General features: G+C 44.1%; 1 protein-coding gene across 4 annotated transcripts in view; it reads left to right on the top strand.

Annotated features, from left to right (window-relative positions):
- Positions 1 to 21,031, top strand: part of med23 (mediator complex subunit 23) — a 122,354-nt gene that overhangs the window by 70,774 nt on the left and 30,549 nt on the right. For 3 of the 4 annotated variants that reach the window (XM_038799860.1, XM_038799858.1, XM_038799861.1), the window contains 5 exons: positions 2,244 to 2,407; positions 3,660 to 3,784; positions 10,668 to 10,873; positions 12,199 to 12,379; positions 14,350 to 14,520. In XM_038799860.1, coding sequence (XP_038655788.1) covers positions 2,244 to 2,407; positions 3,660 to 3,784; positions 10,668 to 10,873; positions 12,199 to 12,379; positions 14,350 to 14,520 — 847 coding nt within the window. The remainder of the gene's footprint in view (positions 1 to 2,243; positions 2,408 to 3,659; positions 3,785 to 10,667; positions 10,874 to 12,198; positions 12,380 to 14,349; positions 14,521 to 21,031) is intronic. The other variant, XM_038799859.1, reaches the window with a different exon arrangement.

Raw genomic sequence — 21,031 nt, 5'->3', positions numbered from 1 at the left:
TCGCTGGCTTTTAAAGCAGGCCAGCAGCACGGTTCGATTCCCGTACCAGCCTCCCCGGACAGGCGCCGGAATGTGGCGACTAGGGGCTTTTCACAGTAACTTCATTGAAGCCTACTCGTGACAATAAGCGATTTTCATTTCATTTTATGACGAGCTTGTCATATGAGGAGCATTTGAGAACTCGGGGTCCGTACTTGTTGGGGTTTGCAGGATACTGAGAGGCTGAGATAGAGTAGACATGGAGAGGATGTTTCCACTTGTAGGGAAAAACTAGAACCCGAGGGTACAGCCTCAGACTGAATGGACAATCCTTTAAAACAGCCAGCTGTTTTTTTTCATTAACTGCTGGCTCAAAGTGGAGAAGATCTCCAGGAAGATTGCGCATATAGACACAACCCTGCCAGGGCAATCTCTGCAAGACATGGCAGATCATCGACATGGATACCACCATTACACATGGAAACACCACCCACCAGGTACGCGGCACATACTCATGCAACTCGACCAATGTAGTCTACCTCATACGCTGCAGGAAAGGATGCCCCGAAGCATGGTACATTGGCGAGACCATGCAGACACTGCGACAACAAATGAACGGGCATCGCGCGACAATCACCAGGCAGGAATGTTCCCTTCCAGTCGGGGAACACTTCAGCAGTCAAGGGCATTCAGCCTCTGATCTCCAGGGCGGTCTTCAGGACATGCGACAACGCAGAATTGCCGAGCAAAAACTTATAGCTAAGTTCCACACGCATGAGTACGGCCTCAACCGGGATCTTGGATTCATGTCGCATTACATTCACCCCCCCCCCCCCACCATCTGGCCTGGACTTGCAAAATCCTACCAACTGTCCTGGCTTGAGACAATTCACACCTCTTTAACCTGGGGTTACCCCTATCTCTGGATCTGTAATGATTTGATTACCTGCAAATGCTCGCATTCCAAGCATTGTCTGGCATCTCTGACTTTGTCTATATAAATGTTTCTGGAACATACCTCTTCATTCACCTGAGGAAGGAGCAGTGCTCCAAAAGCTCGTGTTTGAAACAAACCTGTTGGACTTTAACCTGGTGTTGTAAGGCTTCTTACTTTAAAACAGAGATGAGGAGGAATTTCTTCAGCCAGAGGGTGGTGAATTTGTGGAACTCTTTGCTGCAGAAGGCGGTGGAGACCAAATCGCTGAGGGTCTTTTAGTCAGAGATAGATGGGTTCTTGATTAATAAGAGCATCAGGGGTTATGGGGAGAAAGCAGGAGAATGGGGATGAGAAAAATATCAGCCATTATTGAATGGTGGCACAGACTCAGTGGGCCAAATGGCCTCATTCTGCTCTTGTGTCTTATGGTCTTATCATTATTCTACAATAATGTGTAGTAATATTTAATGTATTTAATGTTAAATTATGAAAATATCCAAAGGATGTACCCTCCGTAATGGAACAAAGAGAAGAGGAAATGTAAGGTATCAGAAGGAGTATAAATCAATGAAAGTTATTGCAAGACACTCTGTGCAATAGTGTGTTGTTGGACAGCAGTCAACCTATTCCCAGACAGTTCCCTAAAACATCAAATGCCCTATTAATCTGTTTTTAGTAATTTAGGTAGATGGTTAGATATTGGACAGAACTATGGGAGAGCGCCCTTAGTCTTTAAATAGCTTCAGGAAATCGTTTACATCTACTTGAACAGTCGATAGGGACTCTTGTTTAACACTTCAGTGGAAATCAGCACCTCTGACAATGAACTATTCCTCCAGTACTGCAAGGAATGATCAGATTTGATGCCTGAATACTGGAGTCGGGCTTGAGCTCCTGATACGAATTGGAGCCTTCACTGAGCCAGGGAGACTAATTTAGGATTGGAGGCATTTGCAGAGGCAAAATAGAGCAGGCAAATGGTGAGATTTGCACATCAGCATGAACCTATCACAGCAGGTGCTTATCTACAGCAATTATTCATTTACTCCGTATTCTCATTAAATTGAAGACGTACATTTGAAATGGTTATGATTAATGAAACAAACGTCATCGGGGTTACCCTAGTTTTTAGTTTTGTGCACTAGGCAGTGATAATGGTGATGATGATCAGTAATTATAGTTCATATATCACAACATGGATTTAAGATCACTGATGTGGCTTTTGCCTTGGCGTGATTATTGTTACTAGATTTTCCAATAACTCTGTCACAAAATTTTGAATTTGGAACAATAAACTTTATTGATTTGATTGTCTTTGACCATTTAGTGTTGAAAGTACAGCTCTCCGACTGATCACAGCATTGGGCAGTTCAGAGGTCCAGCCCCAATTCACACGATTTCTCAATGACCCTAAAACAGTTCTTTCTGCTGAGTCTGAGGAACTGAACAGAGCTCTAATTCTAACTCTAGCTAGAGCAACACATGTAACTGGTAAGTAGGAATTTGAAACTCAGTTGTATTACAACTGCATTGCGTTTAGAATATGTTTATTTTGAGTCAAATATCCTGCATTTGTATCTGTTAACAACTTGCATGTTGCTTGTTTCTGGAATTCCTTTTGCATTTGTTCTTGATGTGAGCAATACTGGCAAGATTGCATTCATTGCTCATTGCTAGATGACCTGCAATTATGGTGGGCCTTCTTGAATCAGTGGTTTGTGATGATAGTGTTTTATTCAATAATAATTCACTGGACCATTTCAGAAGCAATCAAGAGTCGGGGATCTGGTGTAGGCGTGGACTCATGTAAAGATTTAATTTGATAGGGGTGGCAGATAATGTTCACTCAGGAACATCAATGAACTAGTTAGGCTTTATGGCAATCTGGAAGAAGCTTGTTTTTGTACAAGTGCGCAAAGTGAGAATGAATTCATTTTCACAATAGTGGAATTTGAACTTGTGCCCATAACTACCGCAGTAATGTAGTGGTCATGATCTCTGTATTTCTAATCCAGTACCCTAAAAATGGCAACTAATTTTTAATTGGAGACTTGGGCGCGCTTAGAACACCAAGACAGTTTGCAGGTACAGCAAGGAATTAGGAAGGTAAATGGTATGTTGACCATTATTGCTAGGGGTTTGGAATACACAAATAAGGACATTTTACTGCAGTTGTATAGTACTTTGATAAAACCACACCTGGAGCATTCTATGCAATTTCCATTATTTAAGGAAGGATATACATTCATTGGAGACAGCGCAGTGAAGATTCATTTGTTTAGTTCCTGTGATGCAAGGATTTACCTATGATGAGAGTTTATACTCTCTGGAGTTTAAAAGAATGAGAGGTGAACTAATTGAAACCTGCAATATTCTGGAAGGACTTGACAGGGTAGACACTGAAAGGTTGCCTCCCGTGGCTGGGCAATCTAGAACAAGGGGCACAATCTCAAGATAAGAGGTTGATCAATTCAAACTGAGATGGTTATGAATCTTTGGAATTGCCTATCTCAAAAGGTTTGAACTCTCCAATGTAGGGCATATTTGAGAAACAGATTTTTGATCTCTCTGGCAATCTAGATATGAAGAATGGGAAGCTGGAATTGAGGCAGGAGGGTCAACCATGATCGTTTTCAGTGGCAAAAATGCCCTGCTCTTCCAATTTCTTACGTGACATGACCACTGCACCTCTGCGCTTGCATTATCCTCTAATGTTTATCTTGTCTTTTAAAAAAAAATGCAGACTTTTTTACAGGCTCAGAATCTATACAAGGTACCTGGTGTAAAGACATTCTACAGACTATCATGGTTTTCACCCCTCACAATTGGGCTTCTCACACACTCAGCTGTTTCCCAGCTCCATTGCAGGTAAGATAAATGTTGTTCTGTTCTCCGTTAACCTGGTGATGAATATTAAAGCGCTTATACAGAAAAGGCCACATTAAATAGTGGCTTCCAGTAAGAGAAATGTTAATCTATATACACGCTTTTGTTTCTCTAGCCACGTTAGGCCGATATTGTAAACTTCCACTTTGTATTGCCCTATCCTGCAATCCATCATTTCACCAATATTCTGTTATGCACTGACTATATTCCAATGAGTTCTACTGACATTCTTTCAGGGTAGATACCAATTTGGCAGTCCTCTTTACTCATGCTCTCTATCACTGGCAGATGTTAAATGCAAGCCTATATTACATTTATATTTTTTTATTCATATATAGCATTTATTGCCGATCCCTAATTGCCCTTGAGAAGATGGTGACGAATGGGCTTCTTGAACCGCTATAGTCTGCGCGGTGTACGTACACTCACTGCTAGGGAGAGTTCCAGGATTTTGATCTATTGCTGATGAAGGAATGACTATATATTCCAAACCAGAATGTTGTACCACTTGGAGGTGATCGTGTTTCCATGCAACCTCTGCCCTTGTCCTTTTAATTGGTTGAGGTTGTGTGTTTGGTTGATGTTGTTGAAGGAACCAATTGTGGCACAGTGGTTAGCACTGCTTCCTCACAGCTCCAGGGACTGGGGTTCATTTCCGGCCTTGGGTGACTGTCTGTGTGGAATTAGCACTTTATCCCCGTGTCTGTGTGGGTTTTCTCCGGTTTCTTCCCACAGTCCAAGTGGCCATGCTAAATTGCCCTTTAGTGCCCAAAAGGTTGATTTACTGGGTTATGGGGATAGGGTGGAGGTGTGGGCTTAAGTGGGGTGCTCTTTCTAAGGGCCGGTGAAGACCCAATGGGCCGAATAGCCTCATTCTGCACTGTAAATTCTATAATTTTATGATTACTTGTATGAAATGTCTAAACTAATACTGCCGGATAAGAAATGTTTCATTTTACGGGTGGCATCGGTACCAGAACTAATAACGACCAAGCCACTATTTGGTTCAGATCTCTCCAAACTGGCATAGAACACCATATTATAGTACTGAATACTTGTGCTCCAGAACTGGCCGCAACCCTAGCCAAGTTGTTCCAGTGCAGCTCCGACACTGGCATTTACCCGGCAGTGTGGAAAATTGCCCAGGTGTGTCCTGTATACAAGAAACAGGCCAAATGCAACCCAGCCAATTACCGTCCTAATAAAAGCAAATTACTGCGGATGCGGAATCTGAAACCAAAGAGAAAATGCTGGAAAATCTCAGCAGCCTGGCAACATCTGTAGGGAGAGAAAAGAGCTAACGTTTCGAGTCCATGATGTGGAGATGCCGGCGTCGGACTGGGGTGAGCACAGTAAGAGGTCTTACAACACCAGGTTAAAGTCCAACAGGTTTGTTTCAAACACTAGCTTTCGGAGCACTGCAGGAAAGGATGCCCCGAAGCGTGGTACATTGGCAAGACCATGCAGACGCTGCGACAATGAATGATCGGACATCGCGCGACAATCACCAGGCAGGAATGTTCCCTTCCAGTCGGGGAACACTTCAGCAGTCAAGGGCATTCAGCCTCTGATCTCCGGGTAAGCGTTCTCCAAGGCGGCCTTCAGGATGCACGACAATGCAGAATCGCTGAGCAGAAACTTATAGCCAAGTTCCGCACGCATGAGTACGGCCTCAACCGAGACCTGGGATTCATGTCGCATTACATTCACCCCCCACCATCTGGCCTGGGCTTGCAAAATCCTACCAATTGTGCGCGTTGGAACTGCCGATCGATGAATCGAGCGCCATATCCTGTTCGTACGAGGGCATCTTTCAGCGTCTGTAGATGTCTGTTACGCCGCTCCTCGCCTGAGCAGATCCTGTGTAAACGGAGGGCTTGTCCATAGGGGATGGCTTCTTTAATGTGTTTAGGAGCTGGAGAAGTGGAGCATCGTGAGGTTATCTGTGGGCTTGCGGTAAAGCGAAGTGCTGAGATGACCGTCCTTGATGGAGATGAGTGTGTCCAAGAATGCAACTGATTTTGGAGAGTAGTCCATGGTGAGTCTGATGGTGGGATGGAACTTATTGATGTCATCGTGTAGTCTCTACTTGCCTACTACTTGTAGGCACTACTTGCCTTCAAACAACCGCGCAACCTCAAACAAACCGTTGTTTGCAGCAAACTACCCAGCCTTCAGAACAGTGACCTCGACACCACGCAACCCTGCCATGGCAATCTCTGCAAGACGTGCCAAATCATCGACATGGATACCACCATTACACGTGAGAACACCACCCACCAGATACGTGGTACACACTCGTGCGACTTGGCCAACGTTATCTACCTCATACGCTGCAGGAATGGATGTTCCGAAGCGTGGTACATTGGCGAGACCATACAGACGCTGCGACAACGAATGAACGGGCATCGCGCGACAATCACCAGGCAAGAATGTTCCCCTCCAGGATGTTTATGAGGGATTAAGCGATGATGAGAGTGACTGCCCTTGACATCAAAGCAGCATTAAACTGAGTATGGCATCAAGGAGCCCTAGCTAAACTGGAGTCAATGGGAGGTGGGGGAAATTTCTCCACAGGTTGGAGTTCTACCTGGCATAAAGGAAGGAGGTTGTGGTGGTTGTAGGTTAATCATCTCATCTCCAGGACGTCCTACAGGAGTTCCTCAGAGTAGTGTCCGAAGCCCAAACATCTTCAGCTGCTTCATCAATGACCTGCCTTTCATTGTTAGGTCAGAAGTGGGGATGTTTGTGGATGACGGCACAGTGTTCCGCACAATTCGTGACTCCTCAGATAATGAAGCAGTCCATGTCCAAATGCAGCAAGACCTGGACAATATTCAGGCTTGGGCTGACAGGTGGCAAGTTACATTCGTACCATACAAGTGCCAGGCAATGACCATCTCCTACAGGAGAGGATCTAACCATTGCCCCATGACATTCAGTGACATTACCATCGCTGAATCCCCTGTAATTAACGTAATTAGATTTAAAAACTCATCTTTAAACTTGAATCTCAAACCCAACAACATATATATTTGCTCAATCCCTGCTACCATGCATTGTCCCAGAAGTGAAAAGTCCAGTACCAGTATATGATAAAAGACTCTGGAAAATTCCTCTCTGACTTCTTCAGACAATGCAGTCCAAGAAATTACATGGATCACTTGTTATCTGTAAAACCACTTGCCTTCTATCTAATGCAATCTCCGTCCCAGTCTAGAACTCCCTTTGGGGATGCAGAAAGTGAGCACCCACTTCAACAACAGGAACTGCAATCCAGAGACAATACATTAGGCTAGACCATTTGGAGAGGTTCTTACATAATGTGGGAAGATAGATTCACTCTGTTCTCTAGTCTGCTGCAAGTATGGAAGTGTTTCCTCCCACTCAGTCTTTGTTACCTGTGCTTCCTTTGGACCCTGGTGCTTTTCTGAATTTGTGTCTTGATTTTCTTTTGAAGTGTGTTTGTTCAAGACTGGCAAGAATCAAAGAAAGCTGTCAACAACACGATGCTGAATACGCCTTGAATCACTGGGCATATTAACTAACAGACCATTGTTTATAAACTTGTTTTAACAGCCTGTTCCTATTTGAAAATCTCTGAATTGTCACTGGAGTGATAGCCCCAAGTTTGAGTTAGCAGCCACTGCTAAAAATGTATATTAAGATCAACTGCTGTTGCCTGCATGCAGTTTATAGAAGAATCCCAAACTGACAGTGACCCAGACTTCGCCAAAAATGGTGTGTTTAAGGAGGCGAGAATAGATGAAGTGTTTTAGAAGTAATTATCAATTTCCGAAGGAAATTGAATGGACATTTAAGGGAAATAAACATATACGAATCCATAGAATCCCTCCAGTGCACAAGGAGACCGTTCAACCCATCGAGTCTGCACTCAACCTCCGAAAGAGCACTCTATCTAGGGACACTACCTGCTCATACCAATAGTACATTATTGATCCTGTCCAATCCATCTAACCTGCAAATCTTTGGACTGTGGGAGGGCATCCACGAAGACGTGGGGAGAATGTGCAAACTCCACACAGTCAGCCAAGGCCGGAATTAAACTCTGGTCTATGGCGCTGTGATGCAGCAGTGTTAACCACAGCGCCAGGGACCCGGTTCAATTCCGGCATTGGGTGACTCTGTGGAGTTTGCAATTTCTCCTTCTCCCTCTGTCTGCGTGGGTTTCCTCCAGGTGCTACGGGTACCTTCCACAATCCAAAGATGTGCAGGTTAGGTGCATTGGTCATGCTAAAATTGTCCCTTAGTGTCCAAAGATGTGCCGGTTAGGTGGGATAGATTACGGGAATAGGTGGGAGAATGGGCTTAGGGTTTCAATGGGTTGGTGCAGACTCGATTGGCCAAATGATGTGCACTATAATAGGAGTTTTATGGATCTAACATAGAAAACAACAATAATCCAAACTATCCCTAGTAACCTAATTTCACTTTACAGAGTAGCAATTCTCTGATGCTAATCAGCACTAAATTTAACAAGGGAGCGCTAATTTTGACTTCTATTCCACATTCTGCAAGTTCTGTCTGCATCTGGAAAGGAAATTCTCTCAACATCCCAAATTTACCATGTATGGGAACTGGATATTTGAATTGCCAATCAAACTGCTTCCATGGACGGCACGGTGGTACAGTGGTTAGCATTGCTGCTTCACAGCACCAGGAACCCGGGTTCAATTCCGGCCTTGGGCCACTGTCTGTGCATAGTCTGTACTTTCTCCCCGTGTCTGCATGGGTTTCCTCCAGGCGCTCCGTTTTCCTCCTACAGTCCAAAGAAGTGCAGGTTAGGTGGATTGGCCATGCTAAATTGCCCTTTAATGTCTAAGGATGTGCAGGTTGGATGGGGTCATTGGTTTACGGAGATAGGTGGGGGAGTGGGCCTAGATGGGGGTCCTCTTTTCAGAGGGTAGGTTCAGGCTCCATGTGCTGACTGGCCTCCTCCTTCATTGTAAGAATTGTATGGTTCTCCTTGAAGCAAATTCTGTACATGATGAGTGAACAAAAGCAAAAATTGCTGGAAATCTGAATTAAAAGCAGAAAGTCTGGAAAAGGCCCAGTAGGTCTGAACTAAGTGATCCTAGCATTTTCTGATCGTGTGAATGCTTGCTAGAATGTCGAGATGAATCTGCATTTTCCCGAGCAGTGTTATGTGGGAAATAGTAGTTCTCCAGCTGGTTCATCTGGATCTAATCAGCATTCCCAAAGGTCTGTGTTCTGCAGATAAGCTCCTTGTTAATGAATTCAAATTGGATGAATATCTTGATGGAATTTACCTAAAATTCCTCATGGGTATAGTTGTCAAAAATTATAATCATTATGCAGTCACAATGAATGTTGTTATGACACCTTGGGCTAATGCACAATCAATTTCAGCCCTACTTAATCCGGAGTTGCAACAAAAGTGAAATTAGCTTTTGTATTAATACCTGTGGCTTTGGTTGAGTTAAATTGACTACAGTCACCAGGCTTGTAAAATTTTAACACATATAACCTTTTATTAACAGTAGGCAAAAAAAAACAACTGGTTATCTACTATCTGATTCCCACCCCCGCACTTCTAACTACCCCCATTCTCTACACCCAGAGATAAAGAAAATATTATTTTTTTTAAAAAAGGATAAAGGATCTTTGATTTAGATGGATGTCTTCCAGTTAGTTTCCTTTTTCAGGGTTAGGCCTTCAGTTGGGTACTTCAATTTCCTTCAGCTTGTAATGATTTTCACTGCAGACTCATGGAGGCAACTGGCAGCAGAGAGAGGGATATACACAGCTCCTCTTCCTTTGAGGGTCTAGAGGCTTCTGGCAGGTTCTCTCTGGGGGGGGGGGGGGGGGGGGGGGGGGGGACCTCCTGGCAGGAACCAATCATTGACCATTGTCAGGCAGAACACTGTCCCTGGCCAACCCATTGTTTGCGAGGTAACCAATTGAACTGACTTCCTCCAAAGCTGGTTTCTAAGATTAACCTGGTGTGTCTGGTTTCCCCTCTCTAAAATACAAAAGCCAGGAACACCGCGCTGGCAAGCATTCTTTTGCTTAAAGGCACGCTCTAATTATGGGTCCACGGACCAAAAATAATAAAATAAAAGAAACCGGAACAAAGAAAATAAACTGGAAGGACTCATAACAATTGTGATTTTGCTTCTGGAATTCCACCCCTACCGTTCCAACCCTACCTCGCTTTTCTTCTTTCAGGCACTCCTTAAGATCTACCTCCGTAACCAAACTTTTGATCATCTGCCCTAATATCACCTTATTGGCTTGGCATCAAATCTTTCTTTATGACTCACCAGCTAAGCATTTTGGGATGTTTTATTATAAAGATTTATGTTTGTTTACTGCAGTTTATTCCTGACTACATTTTATGAAGAAATATTTATCTGACCTAAATTCTATAATCTACATTAAGTTGATCCAGTTGTAAGATACGTTGTTAAATCAGTGATTGAATTCATCAATATATAACTAAAATGTGGATTATCAGTGTTGTCCAGAAAGATAAAAGTGTTACTCCACAGAACAAGTCATTTTGAGTATTATTTCCATATCTACTCAAGATAATGGTCTGGGGAGTAGTGTCTAGGTATTTTTTAAGCAGTAAACAATATGAAAGATGGAAAATCCATTAAAAATATACAAGTTGAAATATTAGCAGGAGGTTTTAATCCCATAGTGATTTGAAATCTAGCATAGTTCATCCAAATGTCATGGCCTGAATTAAGGAATTTGATCAGGTTTTTTGAAACAATTGAGCAATCACAAATTAATTTTATCATGTTTTAATATACAAGTACCTAAATTACATTCCTTTGTGCAGTTGAATCAACTTGAAATATTTTATCTACCGTAGGCCTTTTTCAAACAGAACAATGTGCCTCAGGAGAGTCGATTTAATTTAAAGAAGAATGTAGAAGAAGAATACAGAAAGTGGAAGTCCATGACAAATGAGAACGATATCATCACTCACTTCTCTATGCAGGGATCTCCTCCACTCTTTCTCTGTCTGCTGTGGAAAATGTTATTAGAAACAGATCACATTAATCAGATTGGCTACAGGTGAGCATCTTAAGAGATTTCTTACTATGACATTAGAGGAGATGTTTTAAAAAACTAACAGGCTGTCTGCATGTTCAATCTATGTCCTGCAAAGTAGTCTTGATTAAGATCTGCCAACTAGCCACATGGGTGTGATTAAATAGTAAAGTCACCATAGTCCCAGATGACCATACGCTGCTTTCCCCTCTGAGAGGAAGAGCTGACTGGTGGTGATTTAACCTGATGATCACCTCTCAGGCAAGGTTGAGAAGGCAAGCCTTCATGAGGGTGGCATAGTGGTTAGCACAGTTGCTTCACAGCTCCAGGGTTCCAGGTTTGGGTCACTGTCTGTGTGGAGTCTGCACGTTCTCCCCATGTGTGCGTGGGTGCTCCGGTTTCCTCCCACAGTCCAAAGATGTGCAGGCTGGGTGGATTGGCCATTTTAAATTACCCTTAGTGTCCAAAAAGGTTAGGCTGGGTTATGGGGATAAAGGGGATAGGGTGGAGGCGCGGGGCTTAAGTAGGGTGCTCTTTCCAAGGGCCTGTGCAGACTCGATGGCTGTGTGGCCTCCTTCTGCACTGTAAATTCTATGAATAACCTCAGCCGGTATGGGAATTGAACCCACTCTGTTGGCGTCACTCCACATCACAAAACCAGCCTTCCAGCCAACTGAGTTAGCTGAAAGTTGGTAGGAGCAAAAAAAAAAATACCTTAAAGTAAAAAGGGACACTGTAGTAATATGTCTGCTTATGAGGTTCATGAAGGGTTGTAACCAGCATTACAAGCAAGGACACAAGATTTGTATATTTCTCATGTCAAGTCATAATTGCACCTCCCTCTTAGTAAAAATGCTGCAGCTAATCCAATGAGAATGTGTAATTATAGTGACAAGTTTACCAAATCCGTTTTTTGTAATCACACTTTGCTTGAAGTCGTCTACAGTTAATTTCAGTGTGCAATAATATGGAAGATAAACCTGTGTGTGTGTGTGTGTGTGTGTGTGTGTGGTGTATATTTATATGGTAATGAAATTCTGTTTGTAGTAATTCAGTTTTTAACCAATTAAAAATAAATTTCAATAAGCATTTGTTATTTTTCATAATCTCTGTAAAGTTAAATTGCTATGGTAATGTAGATTTGCCACTAAGATTGCACCAGTAGAAATGTATTTAGTTCTATTTGTTGTAACTTTTTTACTTTTTGTTACAACAAATAGAAGTAAGTTCTCATTATAAAATGCCAACTTCTATCTAGTCACAAATGTGTTTCCTATTTGTATATAACTATATTATCCTATTACATTATGTCCTTTGAAAAGAGATCTGTATTATTCTCTTGGCTGCAGAGTGTTGGAAAGAATAGGAGCTAGAGCTTTGGTAGCTCACGTTCGAACATTTGCCGACTTCCTAGTCTATGAGTTTTCAACCTCTGCTGGAGGACAACAACTGAATAAATGCATAGAGATCCTCAATGACATGGTGTGGAAATATAACATAGTCACCTTGGACAGATTGATATTATGCCTGGTAATTGAAGTTCACTCTTTTTCCCTTGAGTTATTGAAAAAACATTTTGAGAATGGAAATATGTTATGTGACACAGGGTGGCACGATGGCACAGTGGTTACCACAGACGCTTCACAGCTCCATGGATCCAGATTCAACTCCAGCCTAGTGTAGAGTTTGCACTTTCTCCTTGTGTTTGCGTGGCTTTCCTTCGGGTGCTTTGGTTTCCTCCCACAGTCCCAAAGATGTGCAGGTTAGGTGTGTTGGCCATGCTAAATTGCCCTGTCGTGTCCAAAGATGTGCAGGTCCGGGGGATTATGGGGTTGCAAGGGTGTGGGCCTAGGTGGGGTGCTCTTTCAGAAGGTTGTTGCAGACTCGATGGGCCAAATGCCTCCTGCAGTATATGAATTCCATGGTTCTATATATTTCAGATCCAAAGAATCCTGAGGCACAAGAATATTGTAACTTGGAAAAACGAACATTTTTTAATTTAATATGTAATACCTTAATATTTTCAGTTTTTGTGACTTGAATGCCCCTCAAAGTAAGCACTGAATTTTCTTTCTTTATTTGCTACCCATTTTGAGTCCTCTCAGTTATATAAGATCCAACAAGGATTAATAAATATGTGCTGAGGTGGGTTGGAACTTGTGGCTCTGATTTGTTTTCCTGTCCACCAGCTCAACTAACTTTTGAGAAATCTCTTGACAGACTTCAAAGAATTATATGTAATTCCTCTTAAAACTGCATTGCTATGTGGATAATGTAACTGATGGATAATATTTCTGATTTTTGTATGTTTTGTTCAACTTGGCTCTCCCCTCCCGTTCAAAGTAAAATATGGTTGTCCTAGATTTTGCAGTCAGCAGAGAGGGAACTTCGATAACATTGAGGGAAGTTGGCCACAAAGATCTAGAGATCTCTGTGGTATGGGCTTCCCCTTTGCCAACAACTAAGTAAAGAGGATCTCCAGGTCTGTAACAGCAGGCTGTCAGCAAACAGCATAAGCAGACAATTACAACAAAATATCCTCACAAACAGCAAGTTAAAATCACTGAATCCCTTCACTTTTCATTTTCAGATAAAATAAATGGAAATATGTTATGTGACATAGGGTGGTATTGTAGGAAAAACTAGAACCAGAGGACACAATCTCCGACTAAAGGGACGATCCTTTAAAACAAATGAGGAGGAATTTCTTCAGCCAGAGGGTGGTGAATCTGTGGAACTCTTTGCCGCAGCAGGCTGTGGAGGCCAAATCACTGAGTGTCTTTAAGACAGAGATCGATAGGTTCTTGATTAATAAGAGCATCAGGGGTTACGGGGAGAAAGCAGGAGAATGGGGGTGAGAAAAATATCAGCCATGATTGAATGACGGAGCAGACACGATGGGCCAGTGGCCTCATTCTGCTCCCATGTCTTATGGTCTTATAAATGATTATAAATATAGGTCAAGATCAAATGTACAATAAAAACAATTCAAAAATGTGGAACTTATCATAATGTATTAGCTTTTCAGTGTTAGGAAGGGTATTTAAGCAGTAATTATGAAGTTAGTCTGCAGTTTAAAAACCTAGCATCTCATTCAGAAAAGGGTTTTTACATTAAGGCTAAGGCAAGAAATTGGAAGATTTCATCAATTCAGCGCTTACTTAAAGATTGCACTGTGATAAGATGGTGCCTTATCAATGTGCCTTCAGGGGTAGAATCACTGATCGCACCTTCTATGTTTTCATGTTTTTCTACCTATCTGCAAACTCCTCAGATTTCTATCAGTTTGAGTAGAGTAAGCTGGGCAGCAGTTCTTAAAACCATGAGGCACAGTGAAGAATGGCAATATGAAGTAACCAGCCACTGAATTTCCCCAAAATGTGGCCTGCCTTCCATCATCATTTCTGCCTGTTATACAGGAAAAAAATGACTGTCTTATTAGCAATGACCTTCAAAAAGCTCTATTGTAATGGAAGCTTGAATTTTATTTTTAAATGTAGGCCTTGCGAAGTCATGAGGGAAATGAGGCCCAAGTCTGTTACTTCATTATTCAGCTACTGCTGTTAAAACCAAATGATTTTAGGAACCGAGTGAGTGACTTTGTGAAGGAAAACTCCCCGGAGCACTGGCTGCAGAATGACTGGCATACAAAACACATGAACTACCACAAGGTGAGTGACTATCACTGGTCATCTCTAATGTTTTATGTCCGATATAAACCAAATATATAGGGCAGCACGGTGGCCTAGTGGTTAGCACAACCGCCTCACGGCGCTGAGATCCCAGGTTCGATCCCGGCTCTGGATCACTGTCTGTGTGGAGTTTGCACATTCTCCCCGTGTCTGCGTGGGTTTCGCCCCCACAACCCAAAAATGTGCAGAGTAGGTGCGTTGGCCACGCTAAATTGCCCCTTAATTGGAAAAAATAATTGGGTAATCTAAATTTATTTTTTACAAAATAAAAAAAAACAAATATATTTAGGGACAGCATGGTGGACCAGTGGTTAGCACTGCTGCCTCACATGCCCACGGACCCGGGTTCGATTCCAACCTTGGATGACTGTTTGTGTGGAGTTTGCACGTTTTCCCTGTGTCTGCGTGGGTTTCCTCCGGGTTCTCCGGTTTCCTCCCAGAGTCCAAAGATGTGCAGGTTAGGTGAATTAGATATACTAAATTGCCCCTATAAGGGGTTCCAAGATGGAGTTTGAGCCTAGATTGAGGGTGCTCTTTCAGAGGGTTGGTGCAGACTAGATGGGCTGAATGGCCTCCTGCACTGTCGGAATTCAATGATCGGTGTCAGATCTGTGGTCCTCTTTCTAAAGACTTCTGTATTCATTTTCGATTTCTGTCTGAGTTTTTCATGTACGTTGTTAATCAGCATAGGTTCACATTGAGCTCTTGACATATACAAAACTTCATAGCCTTGACGCACAAAATGTATAATTTTTATGCAGAATTTAAAATTTACCATTCTTAAAAATTTAAACCATTTACTTTTTGAAAGCTTGCCAATTTAACGGCATTTTCAAATGTATTGATTGTCCTGTGTTAAATGAATTATGCAATGAAACGGCTGTAGGCTGAGCAATGTTTCTTCCAAGTTGCGTGGGTGTGCGACCGCACAGTAATCCAGAATTCATTGCGTAGGGGGTCAAACAGACTACATAAGCAGAGGTTTCCAGATGCATGCTGTGCAGCTGCTTGACTATCTTAAAGGGACTGCGAACTGTGTGAAATGGGCTGCACATATAGCAATCGGAAATCAGAGGGATAATTTCTGCTGAGCACAACTGGGCGAGGGGAAGTTAAAAAGGAGTGGATTAATTCTGTGCAGTGTTCGAACCCTGTGGGAGTTGTAATGCCATGTGTATGGTGCCGACAGATTAACCACATAAATTCAGGCAGTAGCCTCTTAGCTATGTGTGAATTTGTGTTTTATTACATTAAAAGTGTCCTGATAGCCATCTAATCACGGTTTGAATGGGAACTCATTGTCACTCATAAATATGCACAATCAATGCTGGTGTGAAGAGACTACTAAAAGTAAGTGTTAAATTTAACTTTTATGGGGTCAGGAGGAGAAAAATGTTTGTTCCAAGCATTTTTGTTATTGGAGCTACACTCATCCAGGCAAGTGGGCAGCATTCCATTGTATCCCAGACTTGTGATTTTTAGGTCGCAGTCAGACTTTGAGGAATTAAGAGGCGAATTACATGCCACAGCATTCCCAGCCTTTTTCCTGTTCTTGTAGCCACGGTTTTTGTATGGCTGGTCCAGTTAACCTTCTGGTCAATTATGACCCCCCACCCCCACTCCTCCCCCCTCCTGGACATGTTGGAAGATTCGTCAATGGTAATGCTGTGGATATGATGGGGTGTGGGTTAGAGTCTCTCATGTTGGAAATGTACATGGCCTGGCACTGAATGTAACTTCCAGTTGTTGCCTAATTGTTGTCCAATTCTTGCTGCATGTGGTATCAGACTACTTCATTGTCTGCACTGTTACAGCTGGAACTGAACACTACAAACATCAACGAACACCTTCACTTCTGATCTGGGGATTTTCACAGTAACTTCATTGCAGTGTTAATGTAAGCCTACTTGTAGCACTAATAAAGATGATTAATCAGTATTATTATGATGATGAAGGAAACGTAGTTAATAAGACCATAAGACATAGGAGTGGAAGTAAGGCCATTCGGCCCATCGAGTCCACTCCACCATTCAATCATGGCTGATGGGCATTTCACCTCCACCTACCAGCATTCTCCCCGTAGCCCTTAATTCCTCGTGACATCAAGAATTTATCTATCTCTGCCTTGAAGCCATTTAGCGTCCCGGCCTCCACTGCACTCCGCGGCAATGAATTCCACAGGCCCACCACTCTCTGGCTGAAGAAATGTCTCCGCATTTCTGTTCTGAATTTACCCCCTCTAATTCTAAGGCTGTGCCCACGGGTCCTCGTCTCCTCGCCTAACGGAAACAGTTTCTTTGCGTCCACCCTTTCTAAGCCATGTATTATCTTGTAAGTTTCTATTAGATCTCCCCTTAACCTTCTAAACTCCAATGAATACAATCCCAGGATCCTCAGCCGTTCATCATATGTTAGACCCGCCATTCCAGGGATCATCCGTGTGAATCTCCGCTGGACACGCTCCAGTGCCAGTATGTCCTTCCTGAGATGTGGGGCCCAAAACTGGACACAGTACTCCAAATGGGGCCTAACCAGGGCCTTATAAAGGCTCAGTAGCACATTGCTGCTTTTATATTCCAACCCTCTTGAGATAAATGACAACATTGCATTCGCTTTCTTAATCACAGATTCAACCTGCATGTTTACCTTTAGGAAATCCTCGACTAGCACTCCCAGATCCCTTTGTACTTTGGCATTATGAATTTTCTCACCGTTTAGAAAGTAGTCTATGCTTGGATTCTTTTTTCCAAAGTGCAAGACCTCACATTTTCTCACGTTGAATTGCATCAGCCATTTCCTGCACCACTCTCCCAAACTGTCTAGATCCTTCTGCAGCCTCCCCACTTCCTCAGCACTACCTGCCTGACCACCTAGCACACCTGTCTTCGCCCCCGAAAAACCTACTCATCCTCGTCACGGTCATGTGGGCCCTGTGCAGCACCTTGAACTGTATGAGGCTAAGCCTCGCACAGGAAGAGGAGGAATTCACTCTCTCCAGGGCATCCGCCCACGTCCCCCCCTCAATCTCCTCACCCAGCTCCTCGTCCCATTTACCCTTCAGCTCCCCCACCGAAGCCTCATCCACCTCCTGCATGACGTGGTACACGTCCGAAATCCTCCCCCCTCCCGAGAGCACCCTGTCCCATACCCCACGAGGGGGCAGCAGAGGGAACCCCTCCACCTGCCGCCTGGCAAACGCCCTAACCTGCATGTACCTAAACATGTTCCCCGGGGGGAGCCTAAACCTCCCCTCTAACTCACCCAGGCTCGCAAGCCTCCCATCCACAAGCAGGTCCCTCAACCTCCTAATACCTACCCTATGCCAGCCAAGAAACCCACCATCGATGCTCCCTGGAACAAACCGGTGGTTCCCCCGTATCGGGGACTCCATTGGGCCCCCCTATGCCATCTCCATTGCCCCCAAATTTTGAGGGTAGCCGCCACCATCGGGCTCGTGGTATACCTCGTTGGAGGGAGCGGCAACGGCGCTGTTACCGGCGCCTCCAGGCTCGTGTCCATGCAGGACGCCATCTCCATCCTCTTCCATGCTGCCCCTGCCCCGCCCATTACCCACTTACGCACCATCGCTGCGTTGGCAGCCCAATAGTACCCACAGAGGTTGGGCAACGCTAGCCCCCCCCCATCCCTGCCCCGCTCCAAAAACACCCTACTCGCCCTCGGAGTCCCATGCACCCATACAAATCCCGTAATACTCCTAGTGAACCTCCTAAAAAAGGCCTTCTGGATAAGGATGGGGAGGCACTGGAACAGGAACAAAAACCTCGGGAGCACCGTCACCTTGACGGACTGCACCCTGCCCGCCAGCGACAGCGGCAACGTGTCCCATCTTTTAAACTCCTCCTCCATTTGCTCCACTAGCCTAGTGAGGTTAAGTTTGTGATGGGCCCCCCAGCTCCTAGCCACCTGGACTCCCAAGTACCGAAAGCTCCTCCCTGCCCTATTCAGTGGGTGCCTACCAATCCCCTCCTCTTGGTCCCCCGGGTGCACGACGAACAGCTCACTCTTACCCAGGTTGAGCTTGTACCCAGAAAAGCCCCCAAATTCCCTAAGGATCGTCATCACCTCCAGCATTCCACCCACTGGGTCCGCCACATATAGCAACAAGTCATCTGCGTATAATGACACTCGGTGTTCTTCTCTCTCCCCCCCCCCCCCCCCCCCCCCCCCCCCCACCAGACCCCTCCAATTCCTCGACTCCCTCAACGCCATGGCCAGGGGCTCAATTGCCAACGCAAAGAGCAAGGGGGACAGGGGACACCCCTGTCTCGTCCCCTGGTACAACCAAAAGTACTACGATCTCCTCCTATTCGTGGCTACGCTCGCCATCGGGGCCTCATTTAACAGTCTCACCCAACTGACAAACCCCTCCCCGAACCCAAACCTTTCCAGCACCTCCCACAAGTACCCCCACTCAACCCTATCAAAGGCCTTCTCCGCGTCTAATGCTACCACTATCTCCACCTCCCCTTCTACCGCCGGCATCATGATAACATTCAGAAGCCTATGTATATTGGTGTTCAGCTGCCTTCCCTTCACAAACCCCGTCTGGTTCTCATGAATGACCCCCCCGCACACAGTCCTCTATCCTTGTGGCCAAGATCTTCGCCAACAGCTTGGCATCTACATTTAACAATGAGATCGGCCTATATGATCCACACTGTCTCGTTTAAGGATCAAGGAAATCAGCGCCTGTGGCATTGTCGGAGGCAAAGCCCCCCCCCCCCCCCCCTCCCTTGCCTCGTTAAAGGTCCTAACCAACAGGGGGCCCAGCAGGTCTGCATACATTTTGTAAAATTCGACCGGAAACCCATCCGGCCCCGGCGCCTTATGACTGAATTTTAATCAACCATTTTTGGACTTAACATTTACTTTTTTTTTCTCCCTCTTCCTATCCCACCTCTAATAATAAGAAAACTATATTATTTCATGCGTTTGTAAATGTACACAGCCCTTATTTTGTTTTTAAATTAAATGTTGCGTTCAAAGGTTCATTGGAAGATGGGAAGAATGGAGGATTTAGGAAAATTGGATTAGCAATGTATTGAGCAATTAAGCCTGGGGTTAGAATGTGATTCACTGCAGTGGTCTGTTTGATTTTATTCTATTTTGCAGGTCCTAGGAGCTTTTAATAATCTTTATTAGTGTCACAAATAGGCTTGCATTAAGACTGCAATGAAGTTACTGTGAACGTCCCCTAGTCGCCATGCTCCAGCGCCTGTTTGGGTACACTGACCGAGAATTCAGGATGTCCAATCCCCTCACAACATGTCTTTCGGGACATGTGGGAGGAAGCCGGAGCACCCGGAAGAAACTTACGCAGACACAGGAAGAACGTGCAGGCTCCGCACAGACAGTGACCTGAGCTGGAAATCGAACCTGGGTCCCAGGTGCTGTGAAGCAACATTGCTGACCACTGTGCTATCATGCCGCCTTCTGGTTTTTAGCAGCCAGAAGGTGAAATTGACAGAGGAATGTGTTTTTCAGTCTGGGCTAATGCACTGTGGTTTTATTGGGGATAATCCCAGGAGAATTAATGTGCTTTCAGTCCCTGGAAAGTTAGTTTGTTTTTTAAGCTTGGGGAGATGATGTCAGTGTTGGGCGGAGCTAAGAGAGAGCGAGATTTTTGAGAAAGCTTTTGAAGAGGTCTGATCTGGCTACAAAGAACAATACAGCACAGGAACAGGCCCTTCGGCACTTCAAGCCTGTACCGGTTATGATACCACCCTTGGCCAAAACACTTCCTAGTGCCGTATCCCTCTATACCCATCCTATCCATGTATTTGTCAACATGCCTCTTGAATGCCGTTAATGTATCTGCTTCCACAACCTCCCCTGGCAATGAGTTCCAGGCACTCACCACCCTCTCCTGCACATCTCCTTTAAACTTTGCCCCACGGACCTTAAACTTATGCCCCCTGGTGAATGACCCCTCCACCAAAGAGTGCCTGCCAATCCACTCTATCCATGCCCCTCATAATCTTGTAGACCTCTATCAGGTCACCCCTCAACTTCCGTCGTTCTAATGAAAACAGTCCAAGTCTATTCATAGCTAACACTATCCAGACCAGGCTACTACAGAGTCAACAAGTAAAGGCAGTTTTCTTTCCCAGTAGGATAGTTTTTTTAAAAAGTTAGATTTTAAAGTAGAGCAGTCTTGTCTGAGGACAAGGAAGAGACTGAAATAACCCAGTTGAAAGCAGCTATTTAAAAATATTCAGCCAGAGTCTGCGAGGGTTCTAACCAGGGCCCAAATCTGTAAGGAACTTTATTATGAATAACTTTATTATTTATTCTGCAAAGTATTACTCTATGCCCTACTGATTTTTAAGCTGGATTGAGAGCTGTATATTTCTTTTCTTGTTATTTAATGAGGAATTGAGTATTTGTGTTGAGGGGTAATTGTAAGCTGTTCTTTTCAGGTGTGAAATTAAAAAGTTTAATATTGTATTTATAATAAAGGTTTGTTTTA

Source organism: Scyliorhinus canicula, chromosome 6, assembly GCF_902713615.1.
Source record: "Scyliorhinus canicula chromosome 6, sScyCan1.1, whole genome shotgun sequence".
Lineage (NCBI taxonomy): Eukaryota > Metazoa > Chordata > Chondrichthyes > Carcharhiniformes > Scyliorhinidae > Scyliorhinus > Scyliorhinus canicula.
Note: the sequence above shows the minus strand (reverse complement) of the source record. Positions and strands in the feature narration are given on the sequence as shown.